At 33.3% G+C, this 21,365-nt stretch overlaps 1 protein-coding gene across 4 annotated transcripts in view; it reads left to right on the top strand.

Annotated features, from left to right (window-relative positions):
* LRP12 (LDL receptor related protein 12) overlaps window positions 1-21,365 on the top strand; it is a 95,449-nt gene that overhangs the window by 46,908 nt on the left and 27,176 nt on the right. Inside the window, exon 2 of one of the 4 annotated variants that reach the window (XM_023225148.2) lies at window positions 7,408-7,419. The exons of 1 other annotated variant lie outside the window; for it this stretch is intronic. In XM_023225148.2, coding sequence (XP_023080916.2) covers window positions 7,408-7,419 — 12 coding nt within the window. Of the gene's footprint in view, window positions 1-7,362; window positions 7,420-21,365 lie in introns of all 4 variants that reach the window. 2 more of the 4 variants (XM_023225144.2, XM_023225141.2) reach the window with 2 other exon arrangements.

Here is a 21,365-nt window from a genome sequence, read left to right as displayed (position 1 = left end):
AGTGCCATGCCATTATCTTAGGAATGATTGTTAATTTTTCCTCGGTTTTATAAAACCAAAGTGGTTTGTGTTTACAGTTGTCTCATTAATGTCCTGTTTGTTTATGAATCAGAATGTAAATGAGGTCCACAGTTTGTAATTATTCAATACTTCCTTTAAGCCTCTTTCAATCTGTGGACTTCCTCCACAACTTTAAAAATATATATATTTGTTGAAACAATTTAGAGTTTTTCATTCTGGAGTTTGTTGAGTGTTCCTCTGTAATATGATTTAAAATGGTCCTCTGTTGTTTGCTTTTTCAGTAAACTGGTAAATGTATTTAGAGCTATAAAGCCTAACACAGTAGCCGTCAGCCACATTAACTATTTTAAATTTAAGGTTAAATTAATTAAAATTAAATAAGATAAAAAATTTAGTTGCTAAAGTACAAAGCTCATTTTAAATGATTAATAGCTACATGTGGCCAGTGGCTACCATATTGGGCAGTGCCTTGATAGAACAGTTCCATCATGTGGGAAGTTCTGTTAGTCAGTGCCGCTTTAGATAGCGGCTTGATCAAATTCAAAGGTTTCTTCTCCTTTGTGTTCTTCCATTAGGAGGCCCATGATGTGTGATGTCTCATTGTCCTTTTTTCCTGATGTTAGCAGTTATTGATAGTCAATGCCTGAATCCATTCATTCATTAAAGGATGCAAAATGTTGACCATAGGAGTTTTAAAGAATTACTTCTGGTTGGGTTGATCTCCAGAAGCTTTATGGCTGAGGTAACATTTAGTTGAGCCTTGAAATTTCTCTAAAAGTTTGGTAAGTGAAGGTACAGGGAAAAGAGGAATTTTGTGGTTGTGGGTTGTGGTGGTTGTGTTTGTTTTTGTTTTTTAAACAGGGCAGAAGACTAATGTGTTTGGTGCACAAGAAGTATGGTAATTTAAAATTGAAAAGTATATTTAGAGCCTATACTATGTAGATCCTGAATGCAAGGACAAGGCATTGGATTTTATTTGAAAGGGAAATGCTATAGTAGCTATTTGTTGGTTGCCTACCATCCAGTTATCCTTTTTCTCTTTTTAACAATGCCCTTAAATGCTTCAGAAAATGTAATTCAACACCTCACTCTAGGCTTATGTCTATCATCGTATTCCATTTTGTTTTCCTTGACAGGGGTGGGCATGTGACCTAAGCTGTTCTAAACAGAATGAATATCAAGGCTTTTGGTTGTAAGTGATGAGATACAAATACTCTCTCTTCCCCTGGATGTGGTACCTGGAAGTGCTGTACTTATTTTGTCAGGCTGATGAGGAAGCCAGCACACAGCCGGACAAAATAACACAGAGAGATCAGGCAACCACTGAGCTCTCTGTCACTAGAGATTATTGTTTCCTGTTCTAGAACTTTATAGAATAGAATCATACAGAATGAATTCTTTTGTGTTTCTTCTTTTGCTCTATGTTTTTGGAATTCTTTTTTGTCTTTTTTATATGTTTTCGTTTCCCTTACCTAGGTGTGGGAATATATCTATATGTTAGGTCATATATCTATATGTTCATCTTGAAAGAACTGTTTTCCAAAGTGGTTGTACTATTTTATATTCCCACTGGCAATTTTTGAGAGTTCTAGTTGAAGCTTGTTTTAAAGCTTTGCTAGGATAATTACAGAGTAGCTTTTACTTGGCAGTTAAGTTAGCCCTGCTCCTAAGGTGTGGGTGGACTTCCTGGTCTAGTAATACCCATGCATTTATCAAGGTCTCTCCACTTCGGAGTTCTCTCTTGCTGGTCAGAACTTTAGCATCTTCCAGATTTGTGGGATGGAAGGGTTTATTTAAGCTTTCAGCAGCAATTCTTTGCGTATTCTTAATAGGTGACATCTGTTCTTAAGGTGTCACCTTACCCATGTGCAGCTTGACGTTCAGCCTAAGACTAGGACTGTGAGGCAAATTTTGGAGTTTTTCTTTGTTTTTGTGTGTGTGTTTCTTGTTGTTGTTTTAAAAAACTGATACTGGTACTCTGAATGTTTCTGTTGCCTGAGCCCCTCTAAACTCTCATCTCTGTCTCCTCAGTTTAGCAAGATCTCCCTCCTTTGCTTGGGTTCTCCCTCAATATGCCAGAATCCAGGAAGTCTCCAGATAGAAAGGGCAGTAATAGGACTCACTTTAATTTGTTTCCCTTTTCTCAGAGATCAGTCTTACACTATCTGTTGTCCAGTGTCTGCATTTTTTTTTACATATTTTTCTGTTTTTTAAATTGTTCACAGCAAAATTGCTGATCTGTTGCTACTTCCTCTTTTATAACCAGCAGCAGTTCCATGAGTTTTTTTCTTTAAATCTTTTTTCGTTGCAACTGAAAATGGGGTCTTCTGCCATGTCTTCCAACTGGCTGTCATTTGTATTTACAAATGCTTTGGATTTCTGTATGCTTATTTTATATCCTACTACTTTACTAAATTTTCCTGTTATTTATAGTTATTTTTCTATTGACTGTCTTGACTTTCCAACTAGATATAATCTGCACATGGACCCAGTTTTACTTTTTTTTTTTCTTTTTTTTTTTTTTTTTTAACAATTCTTGTCTAATTGCACTGTCTGATATTAGTAACTATAGTGGCCACTCCTGTCCTCATTCCTACTTTTAGTAGGAAAGCCTGTAGGCTTTCCCCTTGAATAGGAAGCTTGCTAATTATATTTTGTTTTATATTTTGTTTGCTTCTGTTTTATATATTTTCAATTATTTTGTCAACAGATTGCCAACTCTTCAGGAGCAGGACTCTGCATGCCTCTTACTTATATGGACTAAAGTATTCCTGCTATGTGTTATGTTTTGTGCTAGTCATTGGAGTTGCAAAACAAAACCCTGCTGTGTCCCATCAGAATACTCCCCCCACCCCAAAATTAAGATCTAGTAAGGAATATAGGCATTACACAGATAAAGCAAATGTGATAAAATTTCAGAAAGTGACAGTGTCAGACACTAAAGGAGCCTATAACAGAATGACCTAACCTAGTATGGGAGAATCAAGAGATATCTTCCCTAAAGAAATAATGTTTAATGAAAATCCAAAGGCAAGAGAGACAGTTGATACCTTTCTAAAAGACATCCATTATTACTGGAAAGAAGAGATAGAATGGGAAAGTGGGTCACAAGAGAAAAAGATTTAGAAGTAGTTAGGAAGAATCGGACTGTGGAGAGCTTGACAAGCCCTATTAAGATTGTGAACTTTTTCCTTAAGTATAATAAAATAGGAACCATCTTTGCTTTTTTGGTTTATATGTATATATATGTGTGTGTTTATGTTTGATAACTACTCTCACTGAGGAGTAGAAAAGAAATTGTAGGAAGCTGAGCATTTTCGTTTCTTATAGCTGCCAGTCATTTAACTTTTAAACCAATGTTTTTCTTACAAATTGGAATGCTGTGGCAGGTAGATTTTAATTCTGAGAGCTAAGCACTATTTCTTACATAAGCAAGAAATATATTCATGTCTGAATCCTTTAAAAAAAAAAAGCAAGGAACACAAACTTTTTAATGTCATGGGAATTAGTATTGAGCCTGAATTCTTTTTAAGAGGTGAGGAATACAGACTTTTTAATGACTATGTATTTGAATGTTGAATCCATCCAGTTACTAGCTCTTTGGGAAAAAAATTACTAAACTGCTAGAAGCTTTGGTTTTCTCATTTGTAAAATGAACTGTTGTTTTAAGGATTAGCTGGGTGAACTCTTGTAAGGCACTTAGGATTTGGCTGGTACATATATATCAAATCTTAGGTGTATTTATTAGCTATTCTTAAGAACTTTAGTTCTTAAATAAAAAGGACAGAAATATATAAAAGAAGACAGAAAGATAAAGCAACAGGGATGCAGAGACTATAAATTTAGACATTCTCTTACGATAACATCCCCATTATATAAGTGAGCAAACTGAATCTTAGAAGTCATTTGAAGTTCATGACTATATAAATAGTAGAGCTGGGGTTTTATTACAGGAGTCTGACTCGAGAACTCAAACTCCATATCACTGTTGTATAGTTTCTTTCCTAAAATAGCATCTGTTTTAGTCGATTCTCTCTCATATTGCAGTCAAAACTACAGAGCAATAAATGGGAATGGTTGATTACGTCTTGGTGTTTAGTGAGACCAAAAAATTGTCATAACAAACTATTTTCTGATTTAGGTGATAATGAAAGTTTTTCATAGTTGAAAAATCTTTTTTAGGGTTTATCTACTTAACCGTTTCATTACATAATTAGCTGTTAATGTGTAGTTAAGTAAGTAATGTTTCATCAGACTTTTTTTTAGTATTTGCCATCTCTAAAGGGTGATGTCTGAAAAAATATCTGAAATGACTGCATTTGAACACTGTAGTGTAAGATTGGTGGCGGGTGTTCATGTTCGTACATATGAAATATTCTTGGGGTTTGGGAGAGGGGCATTAAGGAGAATATAATTTGTATTAACAAAGCAATTTTCTTTGGGCTATCTACTGGAAACCTAGAAATGATTGAAAAATATTTTTGTAAAAAAATATTTTTTTTTTTATAAAAAAGACATCTTTGTAAAAATATTTTTTAGAATGGCAGTACACATAAATTAAGTAGCCCACTTCTTCAAGTGATGTTCAGAAGCGGAAACATCACTTTGATGTTAACAGAAGTTATCATTGATTTTTTTTTTTAACTTCTAAATAGGATTGTTTTTAAGCTAGAGTAAATGTATGGGAAATTAGTAGTATCATGTTTTCCGTTTTAAAGGGTTAACCAGTTTTTAAAATCATTAATACTTCAATGAAATTTTAATATAATTGGCACGATATTTATCACATTTCTGTTTATCCAGAATGATGGGAATGAACTATATTCTGTTCACCTGTTTATCTTTTTTTGTAACATAAATAAAATTTTTAAAGAAATCTGTGCCTGTTTGTAACAAATTTGCCCAATGCTAAAGTATACAATTCAGACTTCCTCTCTAATTCCAGTTCTAGAGGTTTTCCTCCACAGCTTGTATATACCCTTAGGCTCATCAGTGTTTATGTAAATGCATAGACACATATATGACATGTTTAATATCTGCATATTATAAACTATACATACATAATTTTAAAGTTAAAATTAAATCATACTTTACTGCTCATCTGAAACATTTTTAATTTAATATGTGTATCCAATTAGTACATATATAATTATTTGTTTATTGAATATTTTATTATAAGGCTGTATCAGTTTATTCATGTGCATGTTGATAATAGTTTTAGATGTTTTTTTTTTACTGTTAATAAAGACTTTCACTAAGCCAGCCCTATGATGTAGGTATTATCTCCATTTTAAAAGATGAAATTGAGGCACAAAGAGATTGGGTAACTTGCACACCAAGTAAGTAATGGAGCTGGTTTTAGAATCCTGGCAATATAGCTCAGAATCCACAATCTTCAATATTACATTATGCTGCTTCTTTGCCTTCTGTTTTTGCTCTGTTTACCCAACTGGAAAAATTTCATGTTTAAAATATATCTTAACTGGGACTACTCCTGTAGTCCCAGCTGCTCGGGAGGCTAAGGTAGGAGGATTGCTTGAGTCCAGGAGTTCTAGTCCAGCCTTGACAACATAGTCAGACCCTGTCTCTTTTTTAAAAAAGTAAAATCTGATATTAAAACTCTCCTGAGCCTAATATGCTATCTTACGGATATTGGAAACGTTGCTATCACAAATTACACAGTTATGGTTTGTAGCTGTGTATAATATAGAAATAGAAGGTTTAAGCCCAAACCTTACCAGTGCTTCTCAAACTTTAATGTGCATATAGATCACCGAGTGTGCAGGAGGATCTTGTTAAAATATAAATTCAGATTCCACAATCTGGAATGAGCCTGAGTCTCTGCATTTCTAACACACTCCCAAGGTGGCCAGTACTGCTAGTCTACTCGTGAGTGGCAAGGATTTAGGCAGTTTATACTGACCTTTGGCAAACCTTGTTAAGTGTTTTATTGAATCAGTTTCATGTTTTGTTTCTGCTGCCTGTTTTTATAAATTGTGTGTGGTAAAGAAATGGGTACAGTCTTTCTAGTCATTTCAATTCTATATGTGTGGCATTTAACAATAAATGAGAAAAATAAATTGTGCCTTTTTTTGCATCAATGCACGGTACTTAAAATGAATATAATCACTTATTTGTATACTTAATATGGTCCTCCCTCGTATCTCATCATTTCCACTGTTTCATTCTTAATTGAGGGAAACATAATGTATGTTTTCATTTTGAAGGGTATAGCTGTAGTTGAACCAAAAATATTGTTTTATCACTGTTATTTTTTCTTTAGTAATAAATAATATACTTTACACAGTTACAAAAATCAACACCTGTTCAATGCTATGTGCCAGGCCCTATATAAAGTGCTTAATGGGCATGATTTCATTTTAATCATCAGGACATCCCTCATTTATTCATCTATCAGCTATTTGTGCGCCTCTTCTGTATCAGAAACTGCCTACGGGGGGAGGCAAATAAACACAAATTCTGTTCTCCTACAGCTTAGTGCATTGGAGTGGGGGGTGCGATACAATATTCAAGCAATCATAGAAGTGTGATAGTTGTAAACAAAAAGTTGTTAATTATAATATTTGCTATTTTCTCCACTCAACCATGTAAGAAAATTCTGCTTTTGCCTTCTAAGCTTTTTCTGACTAGCTTCCTTCCCTACCTGACTCCAAGGAGAATTCTTTCTCTGCTCGGTTTCTGAGCTGTTGTGATGCCAGATCCAACTAATGGGTTAGAACTAATGATGTATGAAATACAAAATTTTAAGACAAATATCTGAAGAGACATTGTTTACATTAATTTGAGGGAATAAATATTCCCAGTACTTAAGATTGTTAGAATTGTTGGTGAGAAAAATTTGAAAGATTTTTTGAAGATTTAGAAGACAATGCAAGACTTTTCTTTTTTTTTTTTTTTTTTTTTTTGAAGTACCAACATGTGTGGCCCTGACAGAAATTACTACACCAACTTGTGGCTGATTTGGACATGCTTTTCGGGGAATGCTATTTTTAACAAGCTGTGTTCTGTTTTTTTCTTGTAGCAGTACTGACTTCCCTTTTGATTATTAATTGATAGAAAATTCTTTCTGGTATTGATCAGATCTATCTATTTGATCTTTATCTATAAACACTACATTGTTGAGATTTCCAAAATGTTTGTTTTCCCCATTCCACTTATGATTTTGAGCTTCCTGGGATTGTGTTGAAGATTATTATAAGAAACTTTAGCTTCTCAATATTAAAAGGAGCTCTATGTAATTGTTTCTCTTTTAAAGGGAGGATCTGAAAAATTTTATAAATTTATCTTGGATATTAGTTTATTCATTATGTTTAATTTTAGGAAATGGTGCTCTTGCAGAACATTCTGAAAATGTGCATATTTCAGGAGTGTCAACTGGTAAGTCATTTTTTGTAATGTTTAAATTTCATGCATGACTTATATGGTAAATATTGAAAGCCACCTGGTATCTTACGAAGTGATATTTGGCTATAAAAATTATTACTGCTTTTTGCAGCATGTAATAAGGAATGAAGTAACTGGAACATGGAAAAATTCTCATAAGATAAAACTGATACTTGCATGCCCATGGATTGATTATACTTTTCCAAACGGACTGCATAATTATTTTTTCATCCAAACATTGAACCTAGGGAAAAGTTAGCTCAAGTTGAATTAGTATTTTCTTTCCATACAAAGTTATGTGAAATGAAATTTACTGAAATGTGATTGTAAGGCTCTAATCCTATCCCTACATAAAACTATTGTAGTTGAGCACACAGTTTATTTGCTATTAAAAGCAACCCAATATGCTTGTGTCCATGAAATTCGGAAATTCATCATTGAGGTAAATGTATTTTTTGTACTCATCTAGGCTTTTATAACTTATAATTACTTTATAACTTTATAATTACTTAAAGACTTACAACTACTAAAATTTTTATTCTTAGGTCACTTCCACAACTCTGTTACCGTTTTTGCTGTATCAACCACAGTTACTAGGAGAACTAAAATATTTATTTTTGCATATATTGAAATAGATTTTTCTTACTGTTCATTTATTATTTCCCTATATTGGTAAGTTTTGTGTGGTTAAAACTGCACTTAGTGTATTTATCAATCCATTGATTAACTTCTTTGTGTCATCTTGTAATTCGTTTGGTTCTTTTTTCCTCACTTGAAGCAAATCTTGTTCTTTTGTTTTATGTCTCACTTTGTATTCAGAAAGTTTATAGACTTAAGAAATACTCTGAGGGTTAGTATGCTCTAGTCGAACACATCAACAAGCCTAGTTTCCTGAAAATGCAAAGCAAGTGCTTCAGTGCCTGCATTAATTTTTTTTCATAGTTTGTTTCACTTTTTAAAAAATATGTTCTCAAATGATACATAATTGTAAATATCAAATAACAATAAGGTTATTTTAAAGATGGCCTTCTCCTTTTTTCTTTGCATTTTGAATAATGAGAATTTTAATTACTTTTCCAGGTTGTAACTATAAAGTTGCTTGTTTACAAACATTTTAATTTATACAACCAAATGGTTACTATATAATTCAGTAGTTTTCAAAAGGTTTGGTCTCAAGACCCATTATAAACTTTTTAAAACTACTGAGGCCTGTTTTAGTCTACGTGCGCTGCTACAACAAAATACTACTGTGAATAGCTTAAATAACAGACATCAATTTTTCTCACAGTTCTGGAAGTCCAGGATCAAAGTGCTGGCACGATTGGTCCCTAGTGAGACCTCTTTTCCTGGCCACCTTCTCATTGTGTCTTCACATGGCCTTTTTACTATGAATGTTCCGAGAAAGCAAGAGGTCTCTTGTGCCTCTTCTTCTAACAAGAACATCAGTCCTATGGTATTAGGGCCCCATCCTTATGACCTCATTTAACCCCACTTACTTCCTTAAAGGCTGTATCTCCAAATACAGTCACATTGGTAGTTAGGGCTTCCACATATGGGCTTGATGGGGGACACAATTCAGTCTATAACAAGGACTTAAAAGAGTTTTTGTTTATGTGAGCTACAGCTACCAATATTTACTATGTTAGAAATTAAAACTGAGAATTTGTTTTAAAACTCATTAGTACAATTAAAAATAACAGTAACCTATTGCATGTTTACATCAATATGTAGTATAGTTTTATGAAAAATATATTTTTCAAAACAAAAAACACCCATAAGAACAGCTTTATTTTATAATTTTATAAAGTAATGATTGGCTTAAAAGAAGATAGCTAGATTCTCCTATCTGTTTCTGCACTCAGTCTTTTGCAACATCATGCTTTGTTTGACATACTAGGAGACAGGCCAGCCTCACAGTGATGTGTAATTGGAAAAGAGAGTAATATTTTAATAGCCTTTTTCAGATAATCATGAATATTCTGTGATAATAGACCAAAACTCAAAAAGAGGTAGTTTCTTTAAGGTTAGTTGCAATGTGGAGTCTGATACCATATCATTGAGCATTTTGTGCTCTGTTACATTAAAATCTAATTGGGTCTTTCTTACCCTTTGAATCAATTTTCTTACCATGTATGATTTTATAATGTTCTTTGATCACTTCCAAATGCAGATTTGCTGAGTTATGCAGATTAATGCAGAGTATGAGAAGTTATGAAAAGTTGGAAATTTGGACAGATACAGTACTATATTCTGAATTTTGTGTCAACTAATCAAGAGTTAGATTATACTTATTTTTAGCTGTTTTCTTGTGATTAGACCACTAGGCTATTGTTGAACATTGATAATACCCTTCAATAAATTTCTGTTTGAAGAAAGAAATCAGAAGTAAAGATATTTTACATTTTTTAATCTTTTTTTTCTTCTGAATTTCAGATATATATTTAGAAATATGTATTAGCTTGCTAGGGCTACCATAACAGAATGTCCCAGACTGGGTAACTTAAACAACAAGAATTTATTTTCTCACTGTTTTGCAGGCTAGAATTCTGAAATCCAGGTGTCAGCAGGGTTGGTTTCTTCTGAGTTCTTTCTCTTTGGCTTATAAATGGTGTCTTACTTTCTTCACAGTCTCCCCTCTGTGTGTGTTGTCCTGATCTCCTCCTCTTATAAGGACACCAGTCATATTGGATTAGGGCCACACATATGACCTCATTTTAACTTTAACTCTTTAACGACTGTCTCTCCAAATCCAGTTATGTTCTGATGTACTAGGGTTAGACTTTAAAATATGAGTTTTCGAGGCAACACAATTCAGGCCATAACAAAATGTGTGTTTTAATTAAATATATTTATATGTCAATAAAATACTCCATTTCAGAAGTGAGTAAAACCTTATTCATGGCTTATTTTTTCTAAGTCTCATCTTATAAAATCTTTCTAACATAGAATGGGAAGAATAATACATGAAATCTATTCCAATTATATTATTAAAAATAAATGGATGCTGTCTCCAAAGGTATGTCTGGGTACACAGAGTCATTGCTGCTTTTTTTTGTTTTGTTTTGTTTTTTTGTTTTTTGCTTTTTTTGTTTTTTTTTGAAATAGAGTCTCACTCACTCTGTTGCCCAGGCTGGAGTACAGTGGTGTGATCTCAGTTTACTTACAACCTCTGCCTCCCGGTTGAAGCGATTCTCCTGCCCCAGTCTCCCAAGTAGCTGGGACTACAGGCGTGCACCACCATGCCCAACTAATTTTTGTATTTTTAATAGAGACGTGGTTTCACCACGTTGGCCAGGCTGGTCTCAGACTCCTGACTTCAAGTGATCCGCCCACCTTGGCCTCCCAAAGTGCTGGCATTACAGGCATGAGCCACCATGCCTGGCCTCATTGCATTTTTTTCTGAGGCCAGTACGGAGCTATAGATGTAATGTTTAATGGAGTATAAGCTTTCTGAAATCCTTGCATCCCCAGTAGAAACTAGGGCCCCTTCAGTGCTGGTCTAAATGGAGAGCTAGCCTTTGGAAGAATCTCAAAACACAGGACTTGCTTTCTATTGAGATCAGCAAGCAACAGAAATGGCGAGATGCTTCAGTATTCTATGCTACCATCTATTTCTGCTCTTCCCCTGCTCTTTTCACCTCTGCTACTCTATTTTCCGGTGCTCAGTGCCCTGCTCGATTGTCGTTTGCACTTTGGAAAGTATATTGATGATTTTAGAAAGAATTTTAATTGTCTACACCGAGTGTTATCAGGTAATTTATTTTCCAAATCAGGACACTTTGAAAGCAAAATAATACATTATTTCTAATTATGCTGCACCAGTGACAAAACAAGAACTGTTCTGGACATATCAGGCTGTATAGTCACCCTGTTGGCAATGAATTCAATTCATTTAACATGTATCAAGCACCTGATAGGACCTTGTGCCAAGGAGGGTGGAAGTAAGTGGTGAGTAAAATATTCTGTCTCAAGGAACTTACCACTTAATAGCAGAAGTAAATGTGCAAACCGTACCTATAATATGGTCTTAATGTACTAAGGCACATTATGGCAAATAATGAACATATTAAGTTAGAATATGAATTTGTAAAAAGCCTAGTTATAATATCTGGTAAGTAGTAAATGACTTAATATTAACTTTTCTTATTTTATTAATTAGGCATAGTATTAAGTGCTTCATTCTGTTTACTCATGAATTTTTTGGGGAATTACTAATTTCTAATTAATAATATAGTTTTGGTTCTTGTGCTTGGAATAATTTGTTCTTTTTTTAATATTCTGTTTATTTCCATCTTCTTCCTGCTCAAATCCTTGCCAGGAAAGATAAATCTTTGCCTTTTTGCTTGTTCTTATGCTACAGGGTTGGCATAAGAAATTGTAGTTAAATTATCAAAAAGTATGTATCTAGTTGTTATATAATGGGAAAGAATATTGGATAAAATCTAATTTTTGTACTTTTTTAAAAATTTAGTACTTTTCTTGGTCCAGAATTTTAAATCTCCCTTCATATATTAAATAAAGGAGAAAAGACAAATGATATTTTTATAAATTTAATAACATATGAAAATTAGTATGAATTGTACCGCAGAAACTGCCAAGTAATTTAATTGCATACACAAGAGAGTAGGAAGGCTATTTTAATCACTTTTTTTTTTAAATGTCTAAATTATATGTTTCTTTTTGAAATGTTTAAAATTACCAAATTACTGCTCATCTGCTACATAGAATGAAATATATCTTAGGTCAAGTTGATTTACCACAAAGCCCTTGTACACATTAAACACATATATTTGATTTTTTAAAATATATCTGCTTTAACCTGAATTACTCTGTAATCTATGATATTGACTTTAATCAGGATATTCTAGAAATAATTTATGTTCTCCTTATTCTTGATTACTTCTAAATCAAGTTTTTTGTTTTCACAAATTCTATTTATTATACAAGTTTCATTAAACATTTAGAAAAAAGCATTAGAAAATCGCCCATTAACCCTACCTTCCTAGAATAATTAATAATAGTATATTAAATTTTTTATTTGTCCTTTTGTGTACATACCTTAAAAATAATTGTATATGCATTTGAATTATCCCTAATTTTATCTCCTGCTCTTTCTATTTAACACTATGTACATTTTTCCCTTAGTCTTCATATCCATTATTGTAATGCCTGCATAAAATTTCCATCACGTGACTTCATTATAATGGGTTGTTTCCAATGGATTTTGCCTAATTTGGATCTTGCTCAAGAGATATATTCTTATACAGTTGACTCTTGAACAAGATGGCAGTTAGGGCCACCCTGCATAGTCGAAAAACCATGTATAATTGTTGATTCTCCAAAAGTTTAAGTACTCAGTAGCATGCTGTTGACTGGAAATCTTAACAACAACATAAACATTCAATTAAATTAATATACGTTATATGTATTAAATGCTGTATTCTTTTTTTTTTTTTTTTTTTTTTTTTTGGAGACAGGATCTGGCTTTGTCACCCAGGCTGGAGTGCAGCGGCATGATCTCAGCCCACTGCAACCTCCACCTCCTGGGTTCAAGCCATCCTTCCACCTCAGCCTCTTGAGTAGCTGGGACTACAGGTGCTCACCACCATGCCCAACCAATTTTTGTTTTTGTAGAGATGGGGTTTTGCCATGTTGCCCAGGCTGGTCTTAAACTTGTGAGTACAAGTGATCTGCCCACCTCGGCCTCCCAGAATGCTGGTATTACAGGTGTGAGCTACCGTGCCCAGCCTTAAATGCTGTATTCTTAAAGTAAGCTGGAGAAAAGAAAATGTTATTAAGAAAATCATAAGAGAAAATCCATTTACAGTATGCTACTGTATTTATTGATACTGTAAGTTTACATTAGCTATTTACAGTTGAGTCATCTGTCTGATAAGGTGGGCAGCTGCAGTTGCAGACCTCAGTCTACAGTACATATCAAGCAATTCAGCTTTTTCTTGTGATGTCGTGACTTTTCTTTGCTTCTTGGGAGCACTTGTAACATTACTAGTAGCACTTCGTATGGATCCCATGGTGTTATTTGGGGTTTATGGTATTGCACTAAACAAATGAAAAATACATGAGAACCACCAGAGATCGCATTATACTGTGACACACAATTTACTGGAGATACCAACTGCTCACATGGAGGTGATCAGCATCACACAGTGGTTTAAGCAGATACTTGCAAATTGAGCTCACCAAAATAGCAATCGGAGGTGGCTACAGAATTATTAGTTGTATAGTATGTCCTATAATTAATTCTATTCAGTTATGATTTAGTATTCATCTTTATACTTCTCTTGAATGTAAATGGTGCTATGTGTGGTCTGCAAGTGTTTGTGTAAGTTTTGATAAATTCTAACTCTTTATAATAGGTTAGTGTATTTTTTATGGTAGTAAGTGATAAAATAGACTAGTATTTTACATACATATGCATTCATGATATACCTAATTTTTTTTCAAAATTTCCAGTCTCTGATTTGTCTGCAAGGTTTTTCAAATTGTCACAAATCTCCAAAACATTTTCCAGTGTATTTATTGAAAACAATCCATGTGTAAGTGAACTCACACAATTCAAACACATGTTGTTCAAGGGTCAAATGTATATCTAGCCTTTTGTATTTCTAAGAATATTTCCTTAGCATACATTTCTGAAAGTGAAATTACTGTATCACAGGTCATAAATAATTTAATGACTCTAGAAACTTTCTGACAGATTGCCTTCCAAAAAGGATGTACTAATTTACACAGTTGTCTGCATTTACTTTCAGTATAATCATGTTTTTCTTGCTTAACTTTTTTTCTTACTATGTTTCCATTAAAGTGTCAACCTTTTATTTTCTGTCAAACTGTTAAAAAAAAAAAAAAGTAACGTTTTCTTTTCTTTTTGATTCATGGCCTGGAGTTGTAACATTTCAAAGAATAAGAGAATGAGATTTGCTTCCTTTATAGTTAGGCAAAAACTAGCCTGAAGTTTATAAAATATTTTCTGTTTGCTAATAGGAACAGATGTTAAGGCTTGCTGCTTTCTCAGGCAGAAGCTTTTTTTTTTACATAGGAAGATTAACATGGTATTTCCAATTACCAGTGATACAACTTCCAAATATTCGTACTTTTTAATAATAGCTGAAGTCTGAAATTACCTTGATTTTGAGTCTACTCTACATTTGACTTGAAATCTTTTGTCAGGCAAAGCTGACATTTCTGTGAGCTGAGAGAGAGAATATTTACTTAGGAAGTTCCTTTCTTAATCCTTATTCATATTAACTAAATTAGCAGAGTATATAAAATAGACTTCAGATAGTTTTTAAGTATTGTTTATACTGTCAGAATTTTATTCTATCAAAATCATCAGCCTTTCTTGCTTTTATGTATTTGCATTTTATAGTTTCTAATATTTGAAGGCCTAGCACATTGCTAATCCTGTATGCCTTTTACAACTGTTAATTTAGTTGTGGCCTTTAAAATAGGGACATATTGTCTAAATTGCAGTAAATTTGCTTTCAGATTAGTTAACAACATTTTGTAATAATGGAGAGTACTAAATTAAAATGGCTTTTGTTTTTAACCACAGCTTTGGGCTTAAATATTTTAACATGGTATTTTGAAATTTTCCTGGAAGAACATCTAGTCTGATAAAGCTTTTATTATCCTAGAATGTTTAAGATCTTCCAAATAAAGAATTTGAAAGGAAATAAAGGTTAAATTATAATTATCTCTGATAGAAGTTTACAATTATTTTTTAAATATAGAAAAGTTACATGAATAAGTAGCAGGTCAAGTGGTCCTTTGCACCTTTCCTATGTAATTTTAATATTATTTTACAGTTATTTAATTAGGTACCTGGACCTCTTGCTAAAGTTACTAAGAAGAATTTCACTAGTTCTTTTGACCAGTGTTATAAAAATGTCTTTCATCCATGTTTCAAATGAAGAAAGAAGGCTTATTACATTTTAGTTGATTATTAATACATTAGGGTTTTTAGGATTTCAGAATATAGAAATAGAACGTAGTGTGAACCCAAGAAGCTATCCTTTATATAAAGAAAATGAGTGGGGAATATGAGACAGTACATTCTTTATATAAAAAAAATTACTATAGGATGCTAATAATTTTTAAAGTCATTGTCTACCTTCAGAGTTTACTTCTGAGACACTTAAAGTTTTAAAGTAGTGAACTCCCTTTAAGTTTTGGAAAGGCAACTAATGGTGCTATTATTATTTCTATATTATGTACTCTCTAATTTAATCTTATGGCCAATGTCTTATATGAAACATCTTTATGTTATATAATTATAACCTATTTTATATTACATATCAAGTATTTATTGAACAATTATGTATTTATAACAAAATAATTATGTTATATTTTTATGTTACATTACAGGTTGACTATCCCAAATCTGAAAATCCAAAAATCAAAATGCTCCAAAATCCAAAACATTTTGAGCAACGACATAACACTCAAAGGAAATGCTCATTGGAACATTTTACACTTCAGATTTTTGGTTTTGGGATGCTCAACTAGTAAGGATATATCTGCACATATTCCGTAATTTGAAAAAAAATCAGCATACTTCTGGTCCCAAGGATTTTGGATAAGGAATATTCATTGTATGTTGTAATAAACAATAACCCCAGCGTTAGAGCAGCACATGTGAGTACCAGAACTATAGACAAGACAGAACAGGTTGTATTGTGACAGAGTATGCAGTGCTTAGATGGTAGAAGTGAAGTTCATCTGGATGGATATATTTATTTCATTGAATGAGCCAAACCTAGTGAAGGTAAAAAGGCAAGTTCTGTTCAAGCATTTGACATTTTCTTTTCCAATCTGTAACTTTGGGAATGACTCTTCAAAGTGTGATAACGTGTTGGTTATCAGTAATTTTTGCCAAGGCATGAATTTGAATTGATTGTACTGTGAAACTATTGTGCAAAAGCCAGTCACTTGGTGAATAAGCAAACTGTACTTGGGTATTAGTTGACTAATAGCCTGTTATAAGTAAGGGGGTGATTTGATATTAAACTGCAGTAATGGAAGTACAGTATCCAGAACCAAGCAGATGATAGTTCTTCTTTACTATTCATGCAAACATACTCTGGTATTGTTTATTTCTGGGTACCACCCTTGACAAAGGACACAGTAACTGGTACACTCGTGGAAGATGTGAGTATACTAAAAACTTGTGTCAAAGCTGATAGAGATGGGTTACAAAACCATGAGCTCCAAGGCCAGTTAGTTAGTTTAAGTGATGATTTCTGCCTTACCTTTTTATGCTTCCAACCCAGAGTCACAGTAACCTTCAAAAATTAGTAATTTTTCCCCTTCTGGAAATAGTAGTCGTTTGCTTTAGCGTTTTAGTCTTCTGTAGTGCTTAAAATCGGAAAATGTAGGTACCATGTCAGTAATTTTTATACACTTGCAGGAAAAAAAAATTGCCCTCAGAAGCCCTTTAAAAATGGTGTAAAAGTATACATCTTCTCTATTCATCTGATGTTATGCATTGTTAGCAAAATCCTAAATTATTTTTACTAAGAAGTTTCAGGTGAAGCTGGCTAGTTAGTTCCATTTTAGGTGGGTATATTCAGTGTCTTTGCTCTCCTCATCTTCATTCATACTGTGTGCTATGACCCTGGTTTTTTTTTTTTTTTCTCCTTCTCTATCTATATTTTTGTCTCTTCTGACTTTATGTTTTATTTTATTGCCATATAACCCTTGATTATAGTTTGTTTGTTCTGAACATTAGTGACTTTCAAGATACCAAGAAATTACCTGCCTTGATTACAGCCGATAGCCAAGTAAAATATTTTGGTCCTTAAAGAATGTCACTTAGAATAATAAGAATAAATAGTGGCTGTATTCAGTTTTAAATGTCAGTACTAATGCAGAAGAATATTCATTTAAATTATAAACAGCTGGATATAAGATTTCCTAGTTGCCATGGCACTTGCAGTTTCTAATAATAAGTCTGAGACTAATGAGAGTCCTAAGTGAGAGTGATGGATTAATATCATTTTTTCTGCTTGCCTGATTCTTGACTTTCAAGTCATAATTAAAACCTTTCCCATCTTAGGCTAGTAAATATTGCTACAAGTTGGGCATCCCTAATCTAAAAATCTGAAATTTGAAATGCTCCGGAATCTTTTAGAGCACTAACATGATGCTCACAGGAAATACTCATTGAAGCATTTCAGATTTTGGATTAGGGATGTTCAACCAGTATATATGCACAAATATTCCAAATTTTGAAATCCAAAACACTTCTGGTCCCAAGCATTTTGGATTAGGGGTACTCAACCTATGTTCAAGTGCTAGTAATTATTCCCATACAGGGAGAAGTTCAGTTTTCTAACTTCTTTTTTAAAAAGAATGAAGTTTGGAGTAATTCTAAGAAAATCTTACTCATGTTCAATCTCTGTTCCCTTCCAGCTCTGTTCATCCTCAAAATGTTGACTGTTGTGACGTTTCGCATTATGACGCAGCTTGGCTCAGGTGCCAAGGAGTCAGAAAACCCCATTTAAAGAGTCTGGAGGGTTAGAGAAATCAAGACACTATTTAGGCAAGAAGCGCAGTCAAGATACAGGAAGAGGACTTTGGAATCAAAGTCATTTCTTTCTAGCTGTGGGTGTATGTTTCCGATTCAGGTTACAGGGCCTAGTTACGTTAATACATGACATTTCAACGGAGGGCAACTATAGTACTCTAACTTATTTTTCTTGCATATTCCAACAGTTGGTCACTTGCCATGTATTCTCAGTGGCCCATAGACTCTATGCTGAATATGCATGCTTTCCAAACTGTCCATTTTTAAGTGTCTGTCCATTGCTCTTCCTTTGAAATGTCTCCCTCAGCCTCCACTTCATGCCCTTATTGCTTCTGTTCTACTCCTTGCCCTAAGCATCTTACCCATAATTATATGTATATATGTTCTCTTATCATTAAAAGTAGGTTCTAGAATGCTGTTTATAACATTTTTAATTCCAAAGATACTAAGAAGCTGTACAGTCCTGCCTGTAGTTCTTAGATAATGGAATCAATCTTTAGAAATTTTAAAACTACTAACTGTACTTATGTTCTCTCTGTTATTATAGATTATCTACCCTTTTAATCCATGTTAATGTAGGACCAATAGTTCATTTTTCTAGAATAGACCACTTTTGTCATTTAAATGCTATTGAAGCGGCTCCCTTCCACCTCCCTGGTAATTTTTCCAGATGTCATAGGGAGTTCTTTAGTAGGCAGCAGTTTGCCTTAGTGGTTAAGAATACAGCTTGTATGAAGTCTCTTGCCTGAGTTCCATCCTAGCTCTGACACTTACAGCTTTTTTGTGATCTTAGGAAAATTACCAAATTTCTCTGTGCCTCCATTTTTTTCTTATCTGTTAAGTAGGGATAATAATAATAAACATTAAAGTACCTGACAGGTAGTAAGAGTTCAGTAAATGTTAGGTAATTTTATAACATTATCATCATCTCTGGATCCAGGGCCTGCATACGTGCTTCACTTTAATGATACTTACAGTCCTTGGACTTGGAAACCATGCATTTCTGAGTTGAAGCAGAAATCTCATCCTCAGCACTGTGTGTCATACTTAGCCTCTAAGTTTTCAAACTGCTATTATTTTCCTATATTAACAATAGTCCAGCAGGTATCTGATATCTGATGCTAATCATCTCACTACAAACTCTGGTTTTTCCATGTTTGGGTGCCTCTAGTTGTTTGCATAAGCATAGTATTTTCAATGTGTTGGATGATTCACTTGTTAACTTTCAGAATAATTTTTACTCTAATCCCATATGGCCATTCAACAGACACCCTTTGCTTACCAAATTTTTATTTTGGAGATGGTGGGGTTTTTTAGTACATTTATTTCCATTGGAATCAAATCCTTCTTACTAGTTTTCAACACTTGGAATTGCTTTTGTACTCATCAGCCATAATGGAATTAATATTCTTTATAATACACTCTATACAGTACTCTGAAAAATGAGATGGCCAAATGACAGTAACCACTGTTACCTATATATGCTATTATCCTTTGCTTATGAACAGAGTGAGCATGATTTTACTCTGTCGTGAAACTTTCATAAAGTAAAATTGTACAAAAAGATGAGTTTTTATAATTGCCTTTTAGGTGATCTCTTTGCCTCACTGGTTTCCCTTCCCTCAATAACCTTTACAAAATACTTGGATCACATTCCTTTTGTAGTAGGTCTGTCTTGGCTTGACTACTGTCTATAGAATTGAGTCATTAAATTCTTTTAACTAGTTTAGAGTTTGCTTTTCTGTGGCTCTACCACCTTCTCTTCTATGAAAGAAATCGTTTGTTCATAGTCAGGCAGAACCTTCCCTGTTCTATATTTGGCGTAATGCAGGTTTTTGGTCGGCCTTTGTTTCTGTTTAATAACACCGTGTGTTTAACTGAACATGTGACACTTTGCCTAAAATTACTTGTTATACATTATATCATGTAGTACTGTATTATCTGGTATGCTGTCATATTAACTGTTAAATACTTCTTGAGTTCAGTTAAGAAGTATATGTCATTGTTATAAAACTATAATTTCCATGAGAGCACGAGTTCTCTATTTCTTTTGTGCCCTTCATATGTGTCTTATGAAGTTAGGTGGTCAGTAAACATAAACAGACACTTACTTGCATTTCAGTTTTGTGATTTATTAAAATCAAAATCAAAAAGATTTCACATAACTTAGTCTCAACTACTTTTTGTCATAAAGTATCAATTCTTGTCAGTTTAAGAAAACCCAGTTCTTCATCTATGGAACAGGAAATTGTACTTTTTCTTTGACAGTAGTTCAGCTCTAATTATAAATATCTTTACTTAATGTTTTTTTCTGTGATTTTTTAGGTGTTTTGAAACTATGAAATCTCAAATTGCAAGACAGCTTGAAATTATTTTGAAGTGATCCTCCCTCTTTCATGTGTCCTGTTAATAGAGGTTGTTTGAGCACTTCCAATTTTTTAAATAATTTATTTAAAGATAATAAGTATGATGCATTAATCTAGTTTTAAAACGATAGTCCTGTGTTTTCTGTACGATTATTAAAATAGTGTAAGTATAAACATGAAGAAGTCTTCAGTGTTTCTTCATCAGTTAATCTTGCCCTGTTTTCTAAACTATACAATGAGATCTTTGTATTTTAAACGAGAAAACTAATACCAAAATCTTAAGAACTCCGTCAGAGAATCTCTACCTATTCATTCTTCAGTTAATTCTCCCTTTCTCAATTGACAGCATACATGATAAATTTTAAAAATATGTATTCAGTTAATCTTTTCATATAGCTTAACCATTAGCATTATAATAATGTCATTGTTTTTTTCCTATACACTAGATCAACTGTAAATTAAATAGGCTTTTGTGGGGGGCTAGTCACATAGCCTGTATGTTCCTACTAAGAAGATGCTATCCACGTTTGAAAGTTGCTATCTTTTGAATAAATATTTAGAACCTCTTTAATTTGGGGATTTCTATTTCTGGGGTTATAGGAAATTTATAAAAAGTAGAGAATGTAGATCGTCATTATTCAAAGTACTTGAATATTTGTTTATATCAAAAGATAACTGCCGAAAGTAAATTAGACAGATGATTTCTGTAGAACAAAAGTTGATACTGGCTGGATGTGGTGGCACACACCTGTAATCCCAGTACTCTGGGAGTCCAAGGAGAGTGGATTATTTGAGTTCAGGAGTTCAAGACCAGCCTGGGCAACATAGGGAGACCCCATCTCTATAAAAAAAAAAAATAGTAAATTTAAAAAGTTGATGCAAGTAATTAAGAGATGTATTAGGGAAGCAAAATGAACAAAGACTAACACAGCTTCTGAGAAAATAGTGTTGGCGTAGATCACTTACAACTACATACCTTTTAAGTATAACCCTAGCAAATAAAATATCAATCCAGATACTAGCAC

This window comes from Piliocolobus tephrosceles, chromosome 7 (genome assembly GCF_002776525.5).
Source record: "Piliocolobus tephrosceles isolate RC106 chromosome 7, ASM277652v3, whole genome shotgun sequence".
In the NCBI taxonomy this organism is placed as follows: domain Eukaryota; kingdom Metazoa; phylum Chordata; class Mammalia; order Primates; family Cercopithecidae; genus Piliocolobus; species Piliocolobus tephrosceles.
This window is presented reverse-complemented; position numbering and strand designations above follow the sequence as displayed.